The 21,494-nt window shown below is 47.9% G+C and overlaps 1 protein-coding gene across 1 annotated transcript in view; it reads left to right on the top strand.

Moving 5' to 3' along the window:
- Window positions 1-16,850, top strand: part of LOC148147175 (putative G protein-coupled receptor 139) — a 118,742-nt gene extending 101,892 nt beyond the window's left edge. Inside the window, exon 2 of the mRNA XM_087996222.1 lies at window positions 15,943-16,850. Coding sequence (XP_087852348.1) covers window positions 15,943-16,850 — 908 coding nt within the window. The remainder of the gene's footprint in view (window positions 1-15,942) is intronic.
- The last annotated feature ends 4,644 nt before the right edge of the window (window positions 16,851-21,494 follow it).

Genomic DNA, 21,494 nt, shown 5'->3' with positions numbered 1-21,494 from the left:
TGTGCCCTTTGTTGGGAACAATAGATTGGAAGCCTATCGTTTGAAAAGGGATTGTTTGAAACATGTTGATATACAAAGGGACATATGTTTCCTTTTTGTTGTTTCCTTCTTCGCAGCCCGCCGGGGTCCCTGCAGCACAGTGAGTTCTGAAGCCAGAAGTCAATACTGGGAATGGCATTGGCACGCTGACCAGGGTACATAGACCCACAAAGTGGGGAGCTGTAACATTGCAAAGTATCTGGATCTCCCTGTACACCAGTCACTGAAAGCAATATTGCAGGAAAGAAAGCAGTTAGGAAGATCAGTGGTGTGCTGACCTTAATTCCAAAGGGATTTGGGTCCAGGAGTAAGGGTGTCGTACTGCAGTTATACAGGGCCTTGGTGACTCCCCATCTAAAACACTGTGCAGTATTGTGTGCGGGTTTGGTCTCTGTACCTTCATAAAGGACAAACCTGACATTGAGGGAGAGCAGCGAAGGATAACCAGACTGATCATTGTGATGACAGGCTTGTTGTGGGAGCAGAGTTTGGGGCGACTGGGCCTGTATTCCATGGGGTTTAGGAAAATGGATGGAGATCTCAGTGAGATATATAAAGCTCTGACAGGGTGAGACGGATTGGAAGCAGCGATGATAATTCCCCAGGCTATGGTGTCTAAAACAAGGGGCCACATTATTAGGTACAGACAGGCCATTCTGTAATGAGATGAGAATAAATGTCTGCACTCAGCGACTGGTGAACCTGGGGAATGCACTCAAACCTGGAAGCCAGGACATTGAATATAAATAAGGATTTATAGACAGACAAGGAATGGTGGGCGAGCAGGAGAACGGTGTGGAAATAAAGGTCAAGCCATCATTATATTGAATTGGGTAGCAAACTCGATGGACCAAAGGGACTATTGCACTTCCTATTTTATAGCTTCCCAAGGTTAATCACATTAACGGATATATTCATTGTGTGGGATAAGTGCATTGTGGAGATGTTTGAACAGGAACGATAATGAGGAAGGCTCAATGTGTTGTATGGCCTACTCCATTCCTGATGCTTCTGTATAGTCTGTGGGAAAGCTCTGTAAATGTTGAAAGGGAGAGGGTACAGTCGGAAGTGACAGCATTTCTGTTGAATAAAGGGAATTATGGAGCTATGAGGGAGGAGCTGGCAATAAATAGCAGGGATGACCGTGGAGGAACAATGGCGGATATTTCTGTGTATAATGCAGAAGTTGCAGGATCAGTTCATTCCTAAAATGAAGAAAGATCCCCTTCATAAATCCATGCTGACTCTGACCTATCCTGTTACTACTATCCAGATGTGCCGTAATTTCATCCTTAATAATTGACTCCAACATCTTTCCCAACACTGAGGTCAGACTAACCGGTCTATAATTTCCTGTTTTCTCTCTCCCACTTTTCTTAATAACATTGGCCACCCTCCAATCCGCAGGAACTGATGCCGAATCTATCGAACTCTGGAAAATAATCACCAACGCATCCAGGATTTCCCGAGCCACCTCCTTCAGTACCCTGGGATGTAGACCATGGGCGGCCGTGGTTGACGAGGGATGTTAAGAAACATATAAAGTTAAAAAATAAAAAGTATAATATAGCAAAGATAAGTGGGAAAACGGAGGATTGGGAAGCTTTTAAAGAACAACAGAGGATTACTAAGAAGGAAATAAGCAGAGAAACAATGAGGTACGAAGGTAAACTGGCCAATAATATAAAGGAGGATAGTAAAAGCTTTTTTAGGTATGTGCAAGGCAAAAAAATGGTTAGGACAAAAATTGGTCCCTTGAAGACAGAAACAGGGGAATATATTACTTGGAACAAAGAAATGGCAGAAGAATTAAATGGGTACTTCAGATCTGTGTTCACTGGGGAAGACACAAGCAATCTCCCTGAGGTAACAGTGGCTGAAGGACCTGAACTTAAGGGAATTTATATTTGCCAGGATTTGGTGTTGGAGAAACTGTTAGGTCTGAAGGTTGATAAGTCTCCGGGGCCTGATGGTCTACATGCCAGGGTACTGAAGGAGGTGGCTCGGGAAATCGTGGATGTGTTGGTGATTATTTTCCAGAGTTCGATAGATTCGGCGTCAGTTCCTGCGGATTGGAGGGTGGCCAATGTTATACCACTTTTTAAGAAAAGTGGGAGAGAGAAAGCAGGAAATTATAGACCAGTTAGTCTGACCTCAGTGGTGGGAAAGATGCTGGAGTCTATTATTAAGGATGAAATTACGGTACATCTGGATAGTAGTAACAGGATAGGTCAGAGTCAGCATGGATTATGAAGGGGAAATCATGCTTGACTAATCTTCTGGAGGATGTAACTCTGAAGATGGATGAGGGAGATCCAGTAGATGTAGTGCACCTGGACTTTTTTTTTAGATTACGTTACAGTGTGGAAACAGGCCCTTCGGCCCAACAAGTCCACACCGACCCTTTGAAGCGCAACCCACCCATACCCCTACATTTACCCCTTACCTAACACTACGGGCAATTTGTCATGGCCAATTCACCTGACCTGCACATCTTTGGACTGTGGGAGGAAACCGGAGCACCCGGAGGAAGCCCACACAGACACGGGGAGAATTCGCAATCTCCACACAGACAGTCGCCAGAGGCGGGAATTGAACCCGGGTCTCAGGCGCTGTGAGGCAGCAGTGCTAACCACTGTACCACCGAGTCTTTCAGAAAGCTTTTGATATAGCCCCACATAGGAGGTAAGTGAGCAAAATTAGGGCGCATGGTATTGGGGGCAAAGTACTAACTTAGATTGAAAATTGGTTGGCTGATAGGAAACAAACAGTAGTGATAAATGGCTCCATTTCGGAATGGCAGGCATTGACCAGTGGGATACCGCAGGGATCCTTGCAGGGACTGCAGCTTTTTACAATATATGTTAATGATATAGAAGATGGTATCAGCAATAACATTAGCAAATTTGCTGATGATACAAAGCTGGGTGGCAGGGTGAAATGTGATGAGGATGTTGGTGATTACAGGGTGACCTGGACAAGTTAGGTGAGTGGGCAGATGGATGGCAATTGCAGTTTAATGTGATAAGTGTATGGTTATCCACTCTGGTGGCAAGAACAGGAAGGTAGATTACTCCGTCAATGGAATCAATTTAGGTGAAGGGGCAGTACAGAGAGATCTGGGTGTTCTTGTACACCAGTCAATGAAGGTAAGCATGCAGGTATAGCAGGTAGTGAAGAAGGCTAATAGCATGCTGGCCTTCATAACAAGAGGGATTGAGTATAGAAGCAAAGAGGTTCTTCTGCAGCTGTAGGCCCTGGTGAGACCACACCTGGAGTACTGTGTGCAGTTCTGGTCTCCAAATTTGAGGAAAGACATTCTGGCTATTGAGGGAGTGCAGCGTTGATTCACGATGTCAATTCCTGGAATGGTGGGAATACCTGACACTGAAACACTGGAGCGACTAGACTTGTATACCCTTGAGTTTAGAAGACTGAGAGGGGATCTGATTGAGACATATAAGATTATGACAGGATTGGACACTTTGGCAGCAGAAAACATGTTTCCGCTGATGGGTGAGTGCCGAATCAGAGGACGCAGATTAAAAATACGGGGTAGACCATTCAGGACAGAGATGAGGAAACACTTCTTCACCCAGTGAGTGGTGGCTGTGTGGAATGCTCTGCCCCAGAGGGCAGTGGAGGCCCAGTCTCTGGATTCATTTAAGAAAGAGTTGGAGAGAGCTCTCAAAGGTAATGGAATCAAGGGTTATGGAGATAAGGCAGGAAGAGGATAATGATTAGGAATAATCAGCCATGATCATATTGTATGGCAGTGCAGGCTCGAAAGGCAGAATGGCCTACTCCTGCACCTTTTGTCTATTGTCTACCGTCTATTGTTGTCACAAGCTCTCAGATGTTAGGAAGGAGGTCTCTGCAGTGTCAACAGGACTGTTTCCCGTCCCCTTTTTCCGATACTGAGGCTGGGGTCAGGTTTTCTGTCCAGGTTTATCCTTTAAGACCTCAGAGCAATTTGACACAATAGAGTGTCTTGTTGGCTGATTCAGAGATCATTGAAAAGTTTTATCCCATGTCTATGTGTCTGCAGTCACAGATAATCATAGATAATCATAGATAACAAACAGCGATAGACCCAGCCTCCAGTCTGACAAGCATCCTTCCACTGAATCCTCTGCTTCCTACCAACAACCCAACTGTGTATCCAATTGGCCAGTTCCCCCAGCATTCCACGCGATGTAACCTTCCTGAGCAGCCTGCCATGTGGAAGCTTATCAAATGCGTTACTGAAATCCATAGAGACTACGTCTACCGCTCTGTCCTCGTCAACCTTCCTTGTCACTTCATCAAAGAACTCTAACAAATTTGGGAAGCATGATCTCCCATTCACAAGTCTATGCTGACTGTGCCGAATCAAACCCTGTGTAAGTAATGGGTGCAGTCAATGGTATGCTGTCCTTCATTGTAAGATGATTCGAGTAAATAAGTAAAGCCATTTTCCTGCAGTTGTAGAGCCTTGCTGAGAGAGTATTTGAGGCACTCTGTACAGATTTGATCTCCTTTGTAAGGAATGATCTCCTTACCATAGACACAGGTGATGGTAACATGAGGATAGAGTGAAGCTGCTGAGTGTTTAATCTGTAGAACTGTGAGAGACGAAGAAATGGTGATGCTAAAACACGAGGAGTGGCAGCGATCACTTATTTCCAAAAGAGACATTGACAGGGAGAGAAATTCCATACTTTACACAGGATTAATTGGTTTGATATATTGTCACGTGTATCTCAGTACAGAGAAACACTTTATTTATGAGCAGTGGAGGCAGATCATAGTAAGCATAGCCAGACAGATCAAAGGGTGGAAATAGACTTGGACAGAGTAAGGCATACAGGTTACACTGCACAGGACATGCACTAGACAAGGTCAACATGAACACAGTCAGCATTATTTGAACATAGAGAGTCCATTCATCAGTCTAACGTGACTATCCTAATAGTTTATATGCCTTAATTAACTCTCCCCACGTTATTGTGCAGTCGGCATGTGAGCCCGTACTGAACGCCATGTTGCTTACAATTCCCAACAGCAGCCACAATACCTTCGATCTGAAACAGGTAGCCATTCCCACCAGCTTCCGCCCTGCATAAAGAACACCAGGCTGTTTTCTCAGAGATGGAAGATGCCTTCTTCAGACTTCACACAAGACATGAAGCTTCTCTGCTCACCACTAGAAAACCACGTTTTAGTCCCACGTGTGTATCATAAGCAATGGAGCCACGAGGAACAACGTGGGACAGTCTGTATGTGAAGCCTCTGCTCCACTTGTTCATCATGTTGGAGCATCATTTAGGAGAAACTTAAGACTGCCGATGCTGGAAATCTGAGTTTCAAGCATCTGCAGTCATTGTTTTTACCTAGTTGATTTTAACCCTACTGCGAATCCTCTTGCAAGGATACCTGCCTTGAAGACGTTTGCCTCCTCGAAGGGCTTTTGCCCGAAACGTCGATTTTACTGCGCCTCTGATGCTACCAGAACTGCTGTGCTCTTCCAGCACCATTAATCCAGGATCAGAGTAGAGCGTCGATTGCTGGAAAAGCACAGCAGGTCAGGCAGCATCCGAGAAGCAGGAGAATCGACGTTGCATGAATAAGACATTCATCAGGAATCAGCATCAATTACCTCATTCTGCCCCCGTGTAAGTGTATTGAGGTGGGAATGGCCTCCTACTGTTCATGTATAAGTGACTCAAGGGGCTGATTGACTTCTTCCTCGTCCGATTGGACAGGGCCAAGGGTCTGACTGGGTTACCCCTGGTTCCTGTTTGATAGCTCGATGTACTGACAAGTGTGATGATGCTGTAGCTTTACGAGGTTATTTTGTCCTGGTTTCTTTTAAGAGAGAGATTGAACGATCGTTACCAAACTGGTTAGTTAAGACACTTGAGTAACAGCGAGGCATGCCTTAGGTTTATTTTAATGCAGACTGAATGGGTGTGGCCAGCTCTCACAGATTAAGATCTCTGGGTTTTGGTTTCTCAGTAACATCAAAAACTATAGCGGTCTCAACAGAGTTGGAAGCTTCAGGGAATGTCTCCTGGCTGCTACTCTCACTTAATTTTCTCTTGATGCTGTCACATTGCATCTGGAACAGACCCTTTATATTTTCTTTAAAATAATAAAACATTAGAAGCAAGGCTATTGCCTTCCAATATTTTCGAGGGGCTCTGGTGTGGCCCATCACACTAGACTCCTTCTCTTCCTGAGTAATAGGCTGGAGGCACTGAATGGGTTGTCCCTGTTCTTCTCCAATAGTGTCAATGGGCTGAATGACTTCCTCATATTCCTGTGAAGTGCTGAATGAACTCTTATTTTACTGTGGCAATAGGCAGTGCAGTTATATGAATGTTACTGACACGTTAACAGCAGAACCCTCAATGGAGCCTGGGTCTTGCTGCACATGGACACAGACCAGTTCAGGAACTGAGGGGGGACAAAATGTTCTGAACATTGTGGAATCTTCAGTGACCATCCCCACTTCTGATCTTATTTTGGTGAGGGTGGGGTCGGGGGACATTGATGAAACAGCTGAAGATGTTCGTGAAGAGGAAGCTACCCTGAGGATCTCGCACAGAGGTGACCCAGGACTGAGATGATGAACATCTTCCTTTGTGCCATGTTTGACTCCAAACACTGGAGAGTTTACTCTGATTCCCATTAAGTCCAGTTTTGTTAAGCTCCTTGATGTCAACAGAAGGCAACCACTGCCTTGATATCAGGGCGAGTCCACTTTACCTGAACCCTTGTCTCAACCTCTTTTGTTCATATCAATAAACCATGATATAGGAGCAGCAAGTGTTTTCATCAAACAGGTGGGATTCAATGTCAGGATTTCTGTTCTCAAGAGTGTTCGGGGAGTGAGATGACTGAAATTATTTGAAGAGGAGTTAGATGGATATTGATCTGTCAGAGAGGTGATGGCTGTGAGGAATTGGGCATTAAAGAGGATTTCAGACCGAGAGCAGATCAGCCACAATCTTAGTGAAGGACAAGGCAGGCTTGGGGAGTGAACGACCTGCCCCTGTTTCTGATGTTCTCACATTCTGTTATTGGAAAGGTAGTGGGTGTTATTTTCATGAATGTTATGTTATTACATATTGCAGTCAGGGAGACCAGAGGATTTTGTGAGCTATCGCTGGATGAGGTATTTGGGCTGTATTCACAGTGAATCTGGGTCTACAACATGACCAACAAATGGAGCACAAGTTGCAGAGAGGGGAAGCTCTGTAAAGAGAGATGAGGAGCCTCTTTCATAAACAGCCTGGGTTTTCCAATTACATTTCCCAAATCACCTCACATCGTGTGTGACAGTCTTGAGAGGCTGAATAGTCTCCTCTGTTTCTGTGCACCAGGTTATAGGAGTAAGTAGCCTCCAACTGCTCCTGTCTAGCAGGTTTGATGGGCTGAATGGAATACAGAGAAATGGGACTGAAGAGCAGGAGTGGGTCATTAGATACTTTGAGCCTTTTCCACCAGACACTAAGATTGTGGCTGATCAAGTTGGGGTCTCAGCTCCACTTTGCTCTTTATATCCCATTATCCGTGACTCTCTTCTCTGTCAAATATTTACCTAATGCAGCTTTCAATCAATGTGAGCATGGAGGCACGTTAAACTTCCAGTGAAGAGAATTCCCACTTGAAAGGTCCTTTCTGAATTATTCGTCATCCTTTTTATAGAATCAGAGCGTCATGCAGAACGGAAACAGACCCGTTAGTCCAACCTGTTCACTCCGATCAGATATCAAACCTGATCCAGTCCCATTTGCCAGCATTTGGCCAATATCCCTCCTCTTTCAGATACATTTTAAATGTGCGATTGTAACTGCCTTCACCACTTCCTCTGACAGCACTTTCCATACACACACCACTCTCTGTGTGTAACGTTTACCTTCAGGTCCCTTCTAAATCATTCGCCCTCTCCTCTTCAACCTATGCTCTCTTGCTCTGGTCTCCCCTACACTGGGGAGCAGAACGTGGCTGTTCAGAATATCTATGCCCCTGATGATTTTATAAATCTCTATAATGTCACCCCTCAACCTCTGACACTCCAGGGAGAAACACCTCACCCTAATCAACCTCTCCCTACAGCTCAAACCTCCAGTTCTGGAACATCTGTGTCTAAATCATTTCTGTAGAAAACCGAGTTGCATGCAGTATTTTTAAAGTGGCCTCACCAACATCCTGTACAGATGCAACATGCCATCACAACCCCTATACTCAATGCTCTGACTGATTAAGGGAGATGTGCCAAATGTGTTCAGCACCACACTGTCTACCTGCGACTTCACTTTCAAGGAACAATGTACCTGCAGCCCTATCTCTTTGTTTCACAACACGCCCCAGGACCTTACCATCAAGTGTATAATTCCTGCCCTGGATTGCATTCACAAAATACAAAACCTCGTATTTATCTAAATTAAACTTAATCTGTCACTCTTTGCCCTTTTGTCCCATCTAATTGTGGTCTTGTTGTACTCTGAGATAATCTACTACACTGCCTTTCTGATGTCATCTGTAAACTTAGTAACAATGGCCCAATATTCACATCTAAATCCTTTACATAAATGATGAAATGCAGTGAAGTCAGTACTGATTCTTACAGCACACTGCTGCTCACAAGCCTCCAGTCTGAAAAATACCCCTCTTCCTTCAAGCCAATTGTGACTAGCTTCCTCTCTATCCCATGTGACCGAACCTTACTCATTTGTCTACCAATCAGAATGAAATACTTGCTATGAAGAGGGGCTGAGTAGGTTAGGTTTATTCTCACTGGGTAAAAAAGAGATTGAGGGGGGACTTGATTGAGGTTTACAAAATCATGAAGGGTATAGACAGGGTAGATAGAGAGGGGCTTTTTCCCAGGGTGAAGGATTCAGTAACGAGAGGTCGTGCATTCAAGATGAGAGGTGGAAAGTTTAAGGGGGATACACACGGTAAGTACTTCACACAGAGGGTGGTGGACATTTCGAACGTGTTGCTAGCAGAGGTGGTAGAGGCAGACACGGTAGATTCATTTAAGAAGAGTCTGGAAAGCTGCATGAGTAGGTGGGGAGCAGAGGGATACAGATGCTTAGGAATTGACCGACAGATTTAGACAGTACATTTGGATCGGCTCAGGCTTGGAGGGCTGAAGAGCCTGTTCCTGGGCTGTACATTTTCTTTGCTCTTTGTTCTTTAAATGAACACCTTGCTGAGGTCCATATAGACAATATCTACCAAACTGCCTTCATCAATCTTCTTTGTCACCTCTTCAAAAAACTCAACCGATTTAATGAGACATGATTTCCCATGCAGAAAGCCATGTTGTCTACCCCGATCAGCCCTTGCCTTCTCAAATGTATGTAAATGCTATCCCTCAGAATCCCCTCCAACAACTTACCCACCACTGACATCAGGCTCACCCGTCTATAGTTCCCCGGCTTTTTGGGTCACTGTTTCCTTTTCTAGTCCCACTCTTCCACTGCTCACAACAAATGTTAAATATAACCAGGTTGGTGAGATGGCCGTTGATATCGGTCTCACACTGGGTCAGGGTCAGTTTTAGGAACAAGTCAGGCTAGTTACTTTAATCTGCTAAAACAACACGTTTATGATCCAGGGCAATGTTACTCAAACTATGATGGAAAGATGAATGGCAAACTGTTTGAGTATTGCAAATATATAATCAATAGCTTGGAGAGGGTGGACGCTAGGAAATTGTTTCCGCTAGGCGAGGAAACTAGGACCCGTGAACACAGCCTTAGAATTAGAGGGGGTCGATTCAGAACAGGAATGCGGAGACATTTCTTCAGCCAGAGAGTGGTGGGCCTGTGGAATTCATTGCCGCAGAGTGCAGTGGAGGCCGGGACGCTAAATGTCTTCAAGGCAGAGATTGATAAATTCTTGATGTCACAAGGAATAAAGGGCTACGGGGAGAATGCGGGTAAGTGGAGTTCAAATGCCCATCAGCCATGATTGAATGGCGGAGTGGACTCGATGGGCCGAATGGCCTTACATCCGCTCCTATGTCTTATGGTCTTATGGTCTTATGGTCTAGTACTTCCCTTTCTAAACACACACACACACAAACACACAAACGCACACACAAACACAAACACATGCATACACACACACAGATTAACAAAATTTCTGCAATTTTAATTTGAAAGAACTTTGTCCAGATATTAATGGAACTCATGACAAAAGTAAAAATTGAGGTTGTCTAAAACATTTTTCTGCTTCTGAAGATATTGTACTCACACAGCTGCTAGCAATGGGATTCCATCCTGGGAGAGTTAGATTTGGCTGAATTCCCTTTGCTTTAGGCAGTGAGTAGATTCCAATGAATTATGGTCAGGGAGCACCCAATGGGTAGTACGGTGGTTAGCACTGCTGCCTCACAGCACCAGGGACTTGGGTTCGATTCCAGCCTTGGGTGACTGTCGGTGTGGAGCTTGCACATTCTCCAATTTCCTGTGTGAGCTTCTCATGGGTGATCCAGTTTCCTACCACAGCTCAAACTGTGTAGGTTTGGTAGATTGGTCATGCTAAATTGTCTGTAGTGTTCAGGGAATTCTAGGTTAGGCGCATTAGTCAGGGGCAAATATAGGGGAATGGGTTGGGAAGGTTGGTATGGATTTGTTGGGCCGAAGGGCCTGTTTCAACACTGCAGGGATTCTATAAAAATAAGAACGGTAATGATGACTGTAGAGTTTGTTTTAGCTCGCACACATTGCTGTGGTGAGGGACACTGAAGGAGGGAGAGTGCAATAGGCCGTTCCTTCTCAGGAGGATTGCATTTTCTCCCTCTCTGAGTTGAATCACATAAAAATATCATCCTTTCCCAAACTGGACCCCATGTGAGGTCTCCTTGTACATTGTCGAACTATGTCTCCATCATATTCCCTGTTCCATGTAGGTGCATCATTGCTACTGTCATACACAGAGCCATATCCTTAACAGAAAATGGTCTCGGTCAATTTGAAATATGTTTACATTGCCCTGCGTCATGAAAAAAATAAAATATTTAATGTATTGAGAATACCTGTGTTAAAATGAATGCATTTTTTTAACAAATACAGAAATTGCTGGTAAAGCTCGGCAAGTCTGTCAGTACCCAGATACCTTTTACATGCTGCAGTTGGTGGGCGGCACGGTGGCACAGTGGTTAGCACTGCTGCCTCACAGCGCCAGAGACCTGGGTTCAATTCCCGCCTCAGGCGACTGTCAGTGTGGAGTTTGCACATTCTCCCCGTGTCTGCGTGGATTTCCTCCGGGTGCTCTGGTTTCCTCCCACAGTCCAAAAATGTGCAGGTTAGATGAATTGGCCGTGCTAAATTGCCTGTAGTGTTCGGTACAGGGGTAAATGTAGGGGAATGGATATTGGTGGGTGCGCTTCGGCGGGGCGGTGTGGACTTGTTGGGCCGAAGGGCCGGTTTCCATACTGTAAGTAATCTGTAAAGTTGTACCAGCCTCCACCACTTCCTCTGGCAGCTCATTCCATACACACACCACTCTCTGTGTGAAAAGGTGCCCTTTAGGTCTCATCAAACTTTTCCCCTCTCACTTTCAAACAATGCCCTCTAGTTTTGGACGCCCCAAACTGGGGTAAAACCCTGACTACTCACCCTATCCAGGACCGTTCCGATTTTATAAATCTTTACTGCTGCGAAATGTGACTTCAATCAACACGAATAACTGGACTTTCAGTCATCCTGGGCCTAAATTCTGAAATTGCAATACTGACACCTCTTCCTTCTCCATCAAGTCACAATTTTAAATCCATTTTAATCAGTTTGTTCAGATGTATTATGAGACACATCTGTGGGCTTTACACCCAGACCTTTGTGCCCAGAGGTAGGGACACTGTCAATACCCATAAAGCTGTAACAGTATTCTCCTGTGTGTTTGCTCATCAGCCTGTTTTGACATGCTGTGACATACCTCTGCAATAGGCAGGACTTAAATCCAGGCCTTCTAGTCCAGAGCTAGGAATGCTACCACACAAGTTCAGGAATTGGAATCAAATCCAGAGTTCTGGCTCAGAGGCAGGTACACTACCCACTACACTACCATACCCAGATTTTGGGTTATATTTTATGCCCACTTTCAGCTCGGTGTGGATTTATTACAATCAGGTTACCATTACTGAACTACAAAAAACACTTTGTATTGTTAAGCAAATGCAAGATATTTGTCTCAATTGTAGGATGTTGAGTGTTTGTGCTGTGCCATCGAAATTAACTATGAACATCTTTAATCGCTATTATCTGTAGTCTGCAATATTAGGGAAAGAAATCCTGCAGCCACACTCTGCCCAATGAAGGGTCTCAAATGGATATTTATTACTGAACAGCAGAGACGAAGGAAGAGCTTAATTTCTGGTCCCACAACACCGATCACTCTTACCCAACTCTAACGTGCGACTCCCCTCTTCCTGGCCGGTGATTACTGTCCAGCCTCTCCTCCCCACTGACTGTGTCAGCAATCTGTCCCTCCTCCCTCTAACCACACAAGGCAAACCAAGCTCAGGGTCTTTGTGAAAATCAAGGCCGGAGTGTGCAAGCATCCTGGAGAGGGATGGGCATTTTAAAATTGAAGGGGGAGGGGGAGGTGGCAGTAATACCACACACTGGGCTGAGGGGTAGCAGATGGAGTTTTAATTGTATTTGGTAAATCAAACAAGAGCAGGACCAATACAATTAAAAGTAGAGCCTTTGGCAATGTTGTAGAACAGAGACCTAGGCCCTCAGGTATAATTCTTTAAAATTTGCATCTCATATAGATAGTGTGTTTAAGAAGGTGTTTAACACACTTGTCTTCATCGGTCAGACCTTTGAGTATCGGAATTGGGACGTCATGTTGTGGTTGTACAGGACATTGGTGAGACCTCTTCTGGAATACTGTGTCCAGTCTGGTCATCCTGCCCGCTCATTCCATAGGCACACCACCCTCTGGGTGAAAAAGCTGCCCCTTATGTCACTTTAATATTTCCCCTCTCACTTTAAGACCATATCCTCTAGTTTTGGTCTCCCCGTACCTTAGAAAATACATTGACAATTCACTTTGATATTACTGACCTTGATATTATTAAGCTGGAGAGGGTTCAGAAGAGATTAACCTGGATGTTGCTGGGAGAGGAGGGAGTGAGCTATAAGGAGAGGCTGGATCTTTTTTCACTGAAGAATATGAGATTCTGCGGTAACTTTACACAGGTTTATAAAATAATGAGGGGTACAGATAAGCTGAAGGGCTGATGTCTTTTCCCTAGAGTTGGGGATTCAAAACTGAGGGATAATTAAGGTGCAAGGAAAAAGATTTACAAAAGTCATGAGAGGTGATTATGTTAGACAGAATCTGGCTTGGGTGTGGAATGAACTTCCAGAGGAAGTGGTGAAAGCGGGGACAGTTACAACATTTAAAGGACATTTAGATTAGTCCATGGAAAAGACATCAGCTTGGATGGTGCTGTGAGCAGCTGCCCTCTCCCTCGCCCTCTCTGAATGAATCCCTGTTGGTATTCACCCTCTGCCAATGTCTGTGCAGTGGCGTGGGGAGGTCAGCAGAGGGTGACATTGCATCACTTTAAGCACCACAGAGACTGTCAGACCTGCCCCACACAGAGACACACAGATACACACACAGCAATTGTTAGGACACAACATTGAGCTCATCTGGTAATTTAAACTAAACATAAACAAATGCTCAATTTGCCTTGTAAACTGTTAAAATATGAGGGACAGAGAACTCCCAAATTCCACTGTTTAAATAAAAACACCAATTTATTTTTTTAACTCTGAAACTGAACATTTTACATCAACTATTCACAACTCGGAGACCTCATTTCTCTTAATTGCTTATTACCCTACTCCAACTCTACAGCAATATACTGTTTCAAAAAGACACTTATTAACATTACATAAACGTAATTTCAAAACCACACAGCAGCTGACCTCACACCAATATCATTTTTTCCCAACTTTCCTGGGAAGCCTGTCTCATGTTACAGGATGCTATCCAAGTGTCTACATTTCAGCATTCTGTAATCTGGGAACACATCATTCCATGACACTGTCTCTCAGTCTCCCCCTGTCTGTCTCTACCCCAACCCCTCCCATGTGGTGATATTTAAACTGATACCCCCGCCACCTCTCTGTGGCAGTGATGTTCACACCCACAGCACCCCCTTGTCAGGGCACAATGGAGATAGGGAGCTGTAAATGGGTGGGAGCTGCACATCCCGTCACTTCCAGCATGGGCTGCACGTTTCCCCACGCTGGGCAGTGATTTATCACAGTGTTACTGAGCAATGCACTGGTGTGATGTACACAGCTCTACATGCTGGGAGGGTAACTGCTCCAGGGTTACAGATCAATTCACTGGTGTGATGTACACAGCTCTACATGCTGGGAGGGTAACTGCTCCAGGGTTACAGATCAATGTACTGGGGTGGGGTACACAGTCCTACATGCTGGAAGGGTCACTGCTCCTGGCTTGTAGATTAATTCACGGGTGATTACTGCGCAGGTCGCTGTGGTGGTCAGACTATCTGGTTGAGTTTTATAGATAACGCACTGCTGTGATCTGCACAGCTCACTGCCCTGGACAAATATATGGTCTGGGTTTTTAGACCAATGCCCTGATCTGATCTGCGCAGTGTTCCACTCTGGACAGATCGCTGGATTGTATTGACCAGTGCAATGGATGAATCTGGACAGATTGCTGGGTTGTACTGAGCAGGACACTGGCCTGGTCTGCACAGTGTTCCACGGTAAACAGATATCCCCTCTGGGTGTATGGGGTCTGGGCTGGTTCTGGGAAGTGGGTTGAGAATGTGGAATATCTAATCCTTTCAGCTGATCTGGCGATGGCTTTAGTTCCCATCCCTGTGATTGGACCCTCCGTCTCTCACCCCATTAATGTTACAGTGTGTCCAGGCACAGTACATCATGTTGGTGGGGTGGGTAGGGGGGGGGGAAAGGTGATGGATAGGTCAAGGAGTTCCCCGGAACGTCCTGCCCCCAACATTCTATAACTGACATTCCCCGGAACGTTCTGTCCCTGACATTCTATAACTGACATTCCCCGGAACGTTCTGTCCCCGATATTCTATAAGTGACATTCCCCGGAACGTTCTGTCCCCGACATTCCATAACTGACATTCCCCGGAACGTTCCGTCCCCGACATTCTATAACTGACATTCCCCGGAACGTTCTGTCCCCGACATTCCATAACTGACATTCCCCGGAAAGTTCCGTCCCCGACATTCTATAACTGACATTCCCTGGAACGTTCCATCCCCAACATTCTATAACTGACATTCCCCGGAACGTTCTGTCCCTGACATTGTTTGTGAACGGCCGGACGTCAGTGAATTGAACAAACGATAATATCCCGAGGGAAGAGATCCCGTTCCAGGGAGAAGGAGACACTGTTCCGAAGGCCCCTCAGGCAGTTAAAGGGGGGAATACGTTTTCCCTGCGTTTACATTTCTTCACGACACAGGATCGACCACAATTTAGACCAAAATACAGGAATTCCCAAACTCTGTTTGTCTTCAGGAAACTGGGAGAGAATCCTTCAGGACAGCAACGTTTCCACCCTCCGTATTAGGAACTGGGAAGGAGTGACCTGTGTCTGCTCTCGAGTGATCGAGTGTGTGGGAATGTTCTAGAAACCATCTGTCCTTATGGATGTGTCTCTGTGTGTTTGGGGAGGGAGGGTTTCTTGTGGTTTATGTCACTTTTTTTGTCAGTAATTCAGATCTTCCCATTTGTTATTCCATCGCCAATTATTTTAATAAATCCCTGAATACAGGGACACATTTGAAAATCTCACTGGGTCCCCGATCAAACGGGTCCCTTTGCCTCCAGGCTGATGGATAATGGGTTTGTTTTCCTTCCTCACAGTTAACGTAGTGACCATCTACGTCCTGCTTTATAAAGATTGTGGATTGTCTCCATGTGTCAGACGTTACCTGGGGGCCATGGCAGCGGCGGATCTACTGGTCATTATCCTCGACCTGATCCTGAGACACATTCCCATTGTTTATCGGGAACAGTTTTATTTCCTGTACTCCGTCCCCGTGTGTAATATCCACGCCGTCCTGCTTTATGCAGCCACTGACTGCTCTGTCTGGTTCACCGTCATTTTCACCTTTGATCGGTTTGTGGCCATTTGTTGCCAGAAGCTGAAAAGTAAATACTGCAGTGAGAAAACGGCGGCTGTGGTTCTGGGAGCAGTGACTGTGCTGAGCTGTTTAAAGAACATTTCCTGGTATTTTATGCTCACGGCTCGGTATTGGCTGGTGAACAATCCCTGGTTTTGTTATGTAACAAACGTTGTTGCATTCTCCAGTGTCTGGGGCACAATCGAGTCCCTCCACCACATTCTAACCCCGTGTGTCCCATTTCTCCTGATTCTGCTGCTCAATGTTCTCACCGTCAGACACATTTTAGTGACCAGCAGAGCCCGCAGGAGACTCCGCACTCACACCAATGGGGACGCTCAGTCTGACACTGAAATGAGAAACCGAAAAAAATCCATCATTTTACTGTTTGTGATCTCGGCCAATTTCATCCTGTTATGGTCAATGTTAATGCTGTATTCTATATGGTACCGGATGTGGTTTATTGTGGATACCCATCTGTCTCTCGATGACTTTGTGCGGGAATTGGGCTTCATGCTGCAGCTCCTCAGTTGCTGCACAAACACCGCGATTTATGCCGTGACCCAGACTAAGTTCAGGCAGCAGCTGAAGAATGTGCTGAAATATCCCTTCACCCAAATCCATCCATCCATCAAATTCCCTTTTTAATCAATCCATCCAGGATTTTCTCATTTCAGTTCAGTGTTTCAGCGATGGAGCAGCCTGTCGCTATGGTAACAGACTGAGGGTAGCGCTGGTTTGTCCATCCTTATCCCACAGGGGGGTTACAGGGAAACATTTCAATGTTTCTCACAACTCAGGAGCCGGTGAGAAAAGGCACCATCCCACTGACTGTATCCATCACTTCCATTTGTAAACAATAAAAATGTTCATTAAAACGTGCCGAGCAGCAGAGTGACCGATGTTGTTGTGTGTCTTTGTGTTGGAGAAGCTGAGCTGGAGAGAGACGGACTCAGCCACAAGTCCTGGTTCTCAGGGAAGGGAAGGCCACCGCGCCCTGAGCTCAGGAGCTGGTTTAACTCCCTCTGACTCCCCACTCCAACCTGGCCTCCCCATTTCCTCTCCCCCACTCTTCCTCCTCAATTCTCTCCCTCTCTCTCTTCCACCACCTCTCCTCTTCACTCTCCCTCATCCCCCTCTCTCACTCACACACACCCAAAACTGGTTTCTCCACCTGCCTCCATTCTTCGCTCTCCCTCTCCCCCTCACTCCCTCTCTCCTGCCGCCTCTGTCTCCCTCCTGCAATTGCATCTCTTCCACATCTCCCTCCTCCTCCCATATCCCATCCTCACCATCGCACACGCAGCCTCACCACCAATTCCCCAGTCTCTGGGTCAGAGGGGAAGGGAAGGACCAGGGAGACAGTGTGTGTAAGATAGACAGGGAGAGAGGGAGAGAGATTCAGCCGAAGAGAAACGGAAGGAGGTGGGGAGAGAGAGACACCGAGGAAGCGGGATCGAGAGTGTGAGAAGGTGAAGAGAGAGTGAGGGGCAGGGAGAGAGGGGGGCAAGAGAGAGATAAGTGAGGAAGAGAAAGAGAGATACACAGGAGTAGATAATGAGAGTGAGGGTCGCGAGAGAGAGTGGGCGAGAGAAAGTGTGAGACTGAGAGAGGGTTGGGGGGGCAACAGAGAAAGGGAGAGAGAGAGAGATGGACGATAGACAGAGCGAGGGCGAGAGAGAGAAATGGTGGGAGAGATCAAGGGCAAGAAGGAGAGAGGAGTGTATGGGGGGTCGTCGAGAGAGAAGGGGGCAGGAGAGAGAGAGAGAGGATGAGAGCGAGCGTGAGGGAGCAAGAGTGGACGAGGCAGAGCGATAGGGAGGGAGGGAGAAAATGGGTGACCGAGAGAGGGAGATAATGGGCAAGAGAAAGATAGAGGGGGGTGAGAGAACGAGAGACGGGCGAGACAGAGCGACAGGGAGAGGGGTGACAGAGGAGAAGAGGTTGCTAGAGCGAGAGAGAGGGGATGAGAGAGCGGGAATGAGGGAGAGAGTTTGTGAGAGAGATGGGGAGAGTGAGAGAGAGGCGACTAGCGTGTGACAGAGATGAGAGAGAGGGGGCATGAAAGAGAGAGATAGAGAGAGACAGAGAGAGAGGGGGATAGAGAGAAAGAGGAGGCGGGAGTGGGGGGGAGGGTCGAGAGAGACAGAGAGAGAGGGAGAGCGAGAAAGAGAGAGAGATGAGAGAATGCGACGGGGTTGAGAGAGGAAGAGAGGGTGCGAGAGAGAGAGTGAGATGGGATGAGAGCGCAAAGGAGGGAGGGATGTGTCGAGAGAGAGAGAGAGGGCAAGAGTGATAGAGGGGAGTGAGAGATGGCGACAGGGAGAGTCACAATAAAGAGACAAAGAGTCGCAGAGATGAAGAAAGGAGGTGAGTAAGAGGGAGGGAGTGTGCACGAGAGAGACAACGAGAGAAAGAGGGGGCTAGAGAGAGAGGTCAAGATGGACGGACAGAGGGGGTAGATACGAGAGAGAGTGCGAGAGAGAGAGGGAGAGAGATGGTCGAGAGAGAGAGGCTTGATAGAGAGAGAGAGAAGGGGCGGGATAGAGAGAGAGGGCTGCAGAGAAAGAGGGAGGAGTGAGAGGGAGAGGCCGCGAGAGAGGGAGAGGGAGCGAGAGATAGGGGAGAGCGAGATGGAGAGATGGGGAAAGTGATAGGTAGAGAGATGACAAAGAGAGAGGAGGCGAGAGACGGAGGGAAGGCCATACGAGACACAGAGAGAGAGACAGACAGAGACATAGAAAGAGGGGTGAGAGAGGAAGAGAGGGTGCGAGAGTGATGAGGCAAGAGTGAATGAGGAAGACAGTGGTGAGAGAGAGAGACAGACAGAGGGACCAAATAAAGACAGGTGCGAGAGAGAGAGGGAGGGGGGGATGATAGACAGAGGGATAAAGAGAGAGAGGGAGAAAGCGAGAGAGGGAGAACGAGAGAGAGAACGAGAGAGAGAGAGAAAACGAGAGAGAAAGAGAACGAGAGAGAAAGAGAACGAGGGAGAACAAGAGAGAGGGAGAAAGGTGCAAGAGAGAGGGAAAGAGGGGGCAGATACGAGAGAGAGTGAGAGAGCAAGAGAGAGGAGAGAGCGAGGGAGGGAGACAGGGAGACAGGGAGAGAGTGAGCGAAAGAGAGCAAGAGAGGGGCGAAAGAGGGGAGACAGAGAGAGAGCGAGGGGGAGAGAACGAGTGGTAGAGAGAGAGAGAGAGGGAGAGAGAAGGGAGAGAGTGCGAGGGTGGAAAGGAATACGGAGAGAGAGCACGAGCAAGTGAGAGAGGGAAAGCGAGAAACAGAGACGGGGAGAGCAAGAGACAGGAGGGCAGAGCGAGAGATGGGGGCAAGTTAAAGACAGAGGAATGAGAGAGAGGGGTGCGAGAGAGAGAGGAGGTGAGGGTGGGAGGACTGAGAGAGATAGGGAGAGAGAGAGAGAGCAACAGACAGACATAGAGAGAGATAGAGTAAGAGTGAGAGAGAAGAGGTGAGAGAGGGAGGGAGGACTGAGAGAGAGGAAGAGAGAGAGACAGACAGACAGAGCACGAGCGAGCGAGCGGGAGAGAGAGAGAGAGAGAGAGAAGAGCGAGAGAGGGGACCAAGAGAGAGGGAGAGAGAGAGCGTGAGAGAGGGAGAGGGCGCAAGAGGGAGTGAGGAAGGGGAAGAGAGATGTAGGAAGAGTAAGAGAGAGGATGCGGGAGTGGGAGGGCGACAGAGAGGGACAGAGAGAGAGTGGGAGAGAGAGGGACAGCACAAGAGAGGGGAGGCGAACGAGAGACAGAGGGATGAAAGAGAGGGGCACGAGAGAGACAGAAGAGGCAAGAGAGGGAGGGGAGCTGAGGGAGACAGGCAGATAGTGTGACAGAGAGAGGTAATGAGAGGGGGAGAGAGATGGGACGATGGGGAGAGAGAGGGGGAGAGAGATGGGACGATGGGGGGAGAGATGGGGACGATGGGGGGAGAGAGGGGGAGAGAGACGGAGAGAGAGGAGACGATGGGGGAAAAGAGGGGACGATGGGGAGAGATAGGGCGAGAGGAGAGAGAGGGTCGATGGGGAGAGAGAGGGGACGATGGGGGGTGAGAGAGGGGACGAGAAAGGGAGAGAGAGGGGGAAAGAGTGGGGACGAGAGGGGGGAGGTAGCGGACGAGATGGGGGAGAGAGGGGACGAGAGAGGGAGAGAGAGGGGAAGAGACAGGGGGAGAGAGATTATGAGAGGGTGCTAGGGGAAGTGAGGAGGGGAGACAGGGGACGAGAAGAGAGAAAGGGGACGATAGGGAGGGGGTGAGAGGGGGAGAGATGGGAGAGAGAGAGGGTAAGAGAGATGGGACAAGAGGGGGAGAGAGAGGACGAGTGTGGAGAGGGAGGGGACGAGAGAGGGAGAGAGAGGGGAGGGAGAGATGGGGAGGAGAGAGGGAGAGAGGGGACGAGAGGGGAGAGATGGGGGCGGGGGTGAGAGAGAAGGGACGATCGGGGAGAGAGAGGGGACGATGAGGAAGAGAGAGGGGACGATGGGGGGAGACAGAGGGGATGAGGGGGGAGGGAGGTGATGAGAGAGGGAGAAAGAGTGGACGATGGGGGTAGAGAGAGAGGGGAGAGAGAGGGGGAGAGAGGGGGCAGAGAGGGGATGATGGGGAGAGAGGGGACGAGAGAGGGAGAGAGGGAGAGAGAGGGGACAAGAGAAGTGAGAGGGAGGGCAGGGAGAGAGGGGAGAGAGGTGATGAGAGGGGGTAGTGAGAGGACGAGAGGGGGAGAGAGAGGAGACGATCGGTGAGAGAGGGGGAGTAAGATGGGGTGAGAGGGGGGAGAGAGAGTGTAAGAGAGATGGGACAAGAGGGGGAGACAGAGAGGACGAGGGGGAGAGAGAGGAGACGAGAGAGGTAGAGAGAGGGGATGAGAGAGGGAGAGAGGGGGGACGGGGGTGAGAGAGAAGGTACGAGAGGGGAGAGAGAGGGGACGATGGGGGAGAGATGGGGTGAGAGAGAGGGTGCCAGACGGGGGGAGAGACGGGCCGAATGAGGGGGGAGAGAGGATGAGAGCGGGAGAGAGGGGGACTAATGAGGGAGAGAGAGGGGACGACAGCGGGAGAGTGAGGGGCGAGAGAGAGGGGGGGAGAGAGAGTGAGAGAGAGGAGCTGATGGGGGAGAGAGAGGGAAGAGAGAGGGTATGACGGGGGAGAGAGAGGGAGAGAGAGCAGGCGATGGGGGGAAACAGGGGGCACGCTGGGGGAGCGAGATGGTACGGGAGAGGGGGAGAGGGGGGACGAGAGGTGGAGAGAGATCGTAGAGAGGGGGAGAGAGAGGGGACGACGA

Source organism: Chiloscyllium plagiosum, unplaced genomic scaffold, assembly GCF_037043375.1.
Source record: "Chiloscyllium plagiosum isolate Xiang-an unplaced genomic scaffold, Cpla_swu_hap1 HiC_scaffold_18, whole genome shotgun sequence".
NCBI lineage: Eukaryota > Metazoa > Chordata > Chondrichthyes > Orectolobiformes > Hemiscylliidae > Chiloscyllium > Chiloscyllium plagiosum.
Note: the sequence above shows the minus strand (reverse complement) of the source record. Positions and strands in the feature narration are given on the sequence as shown.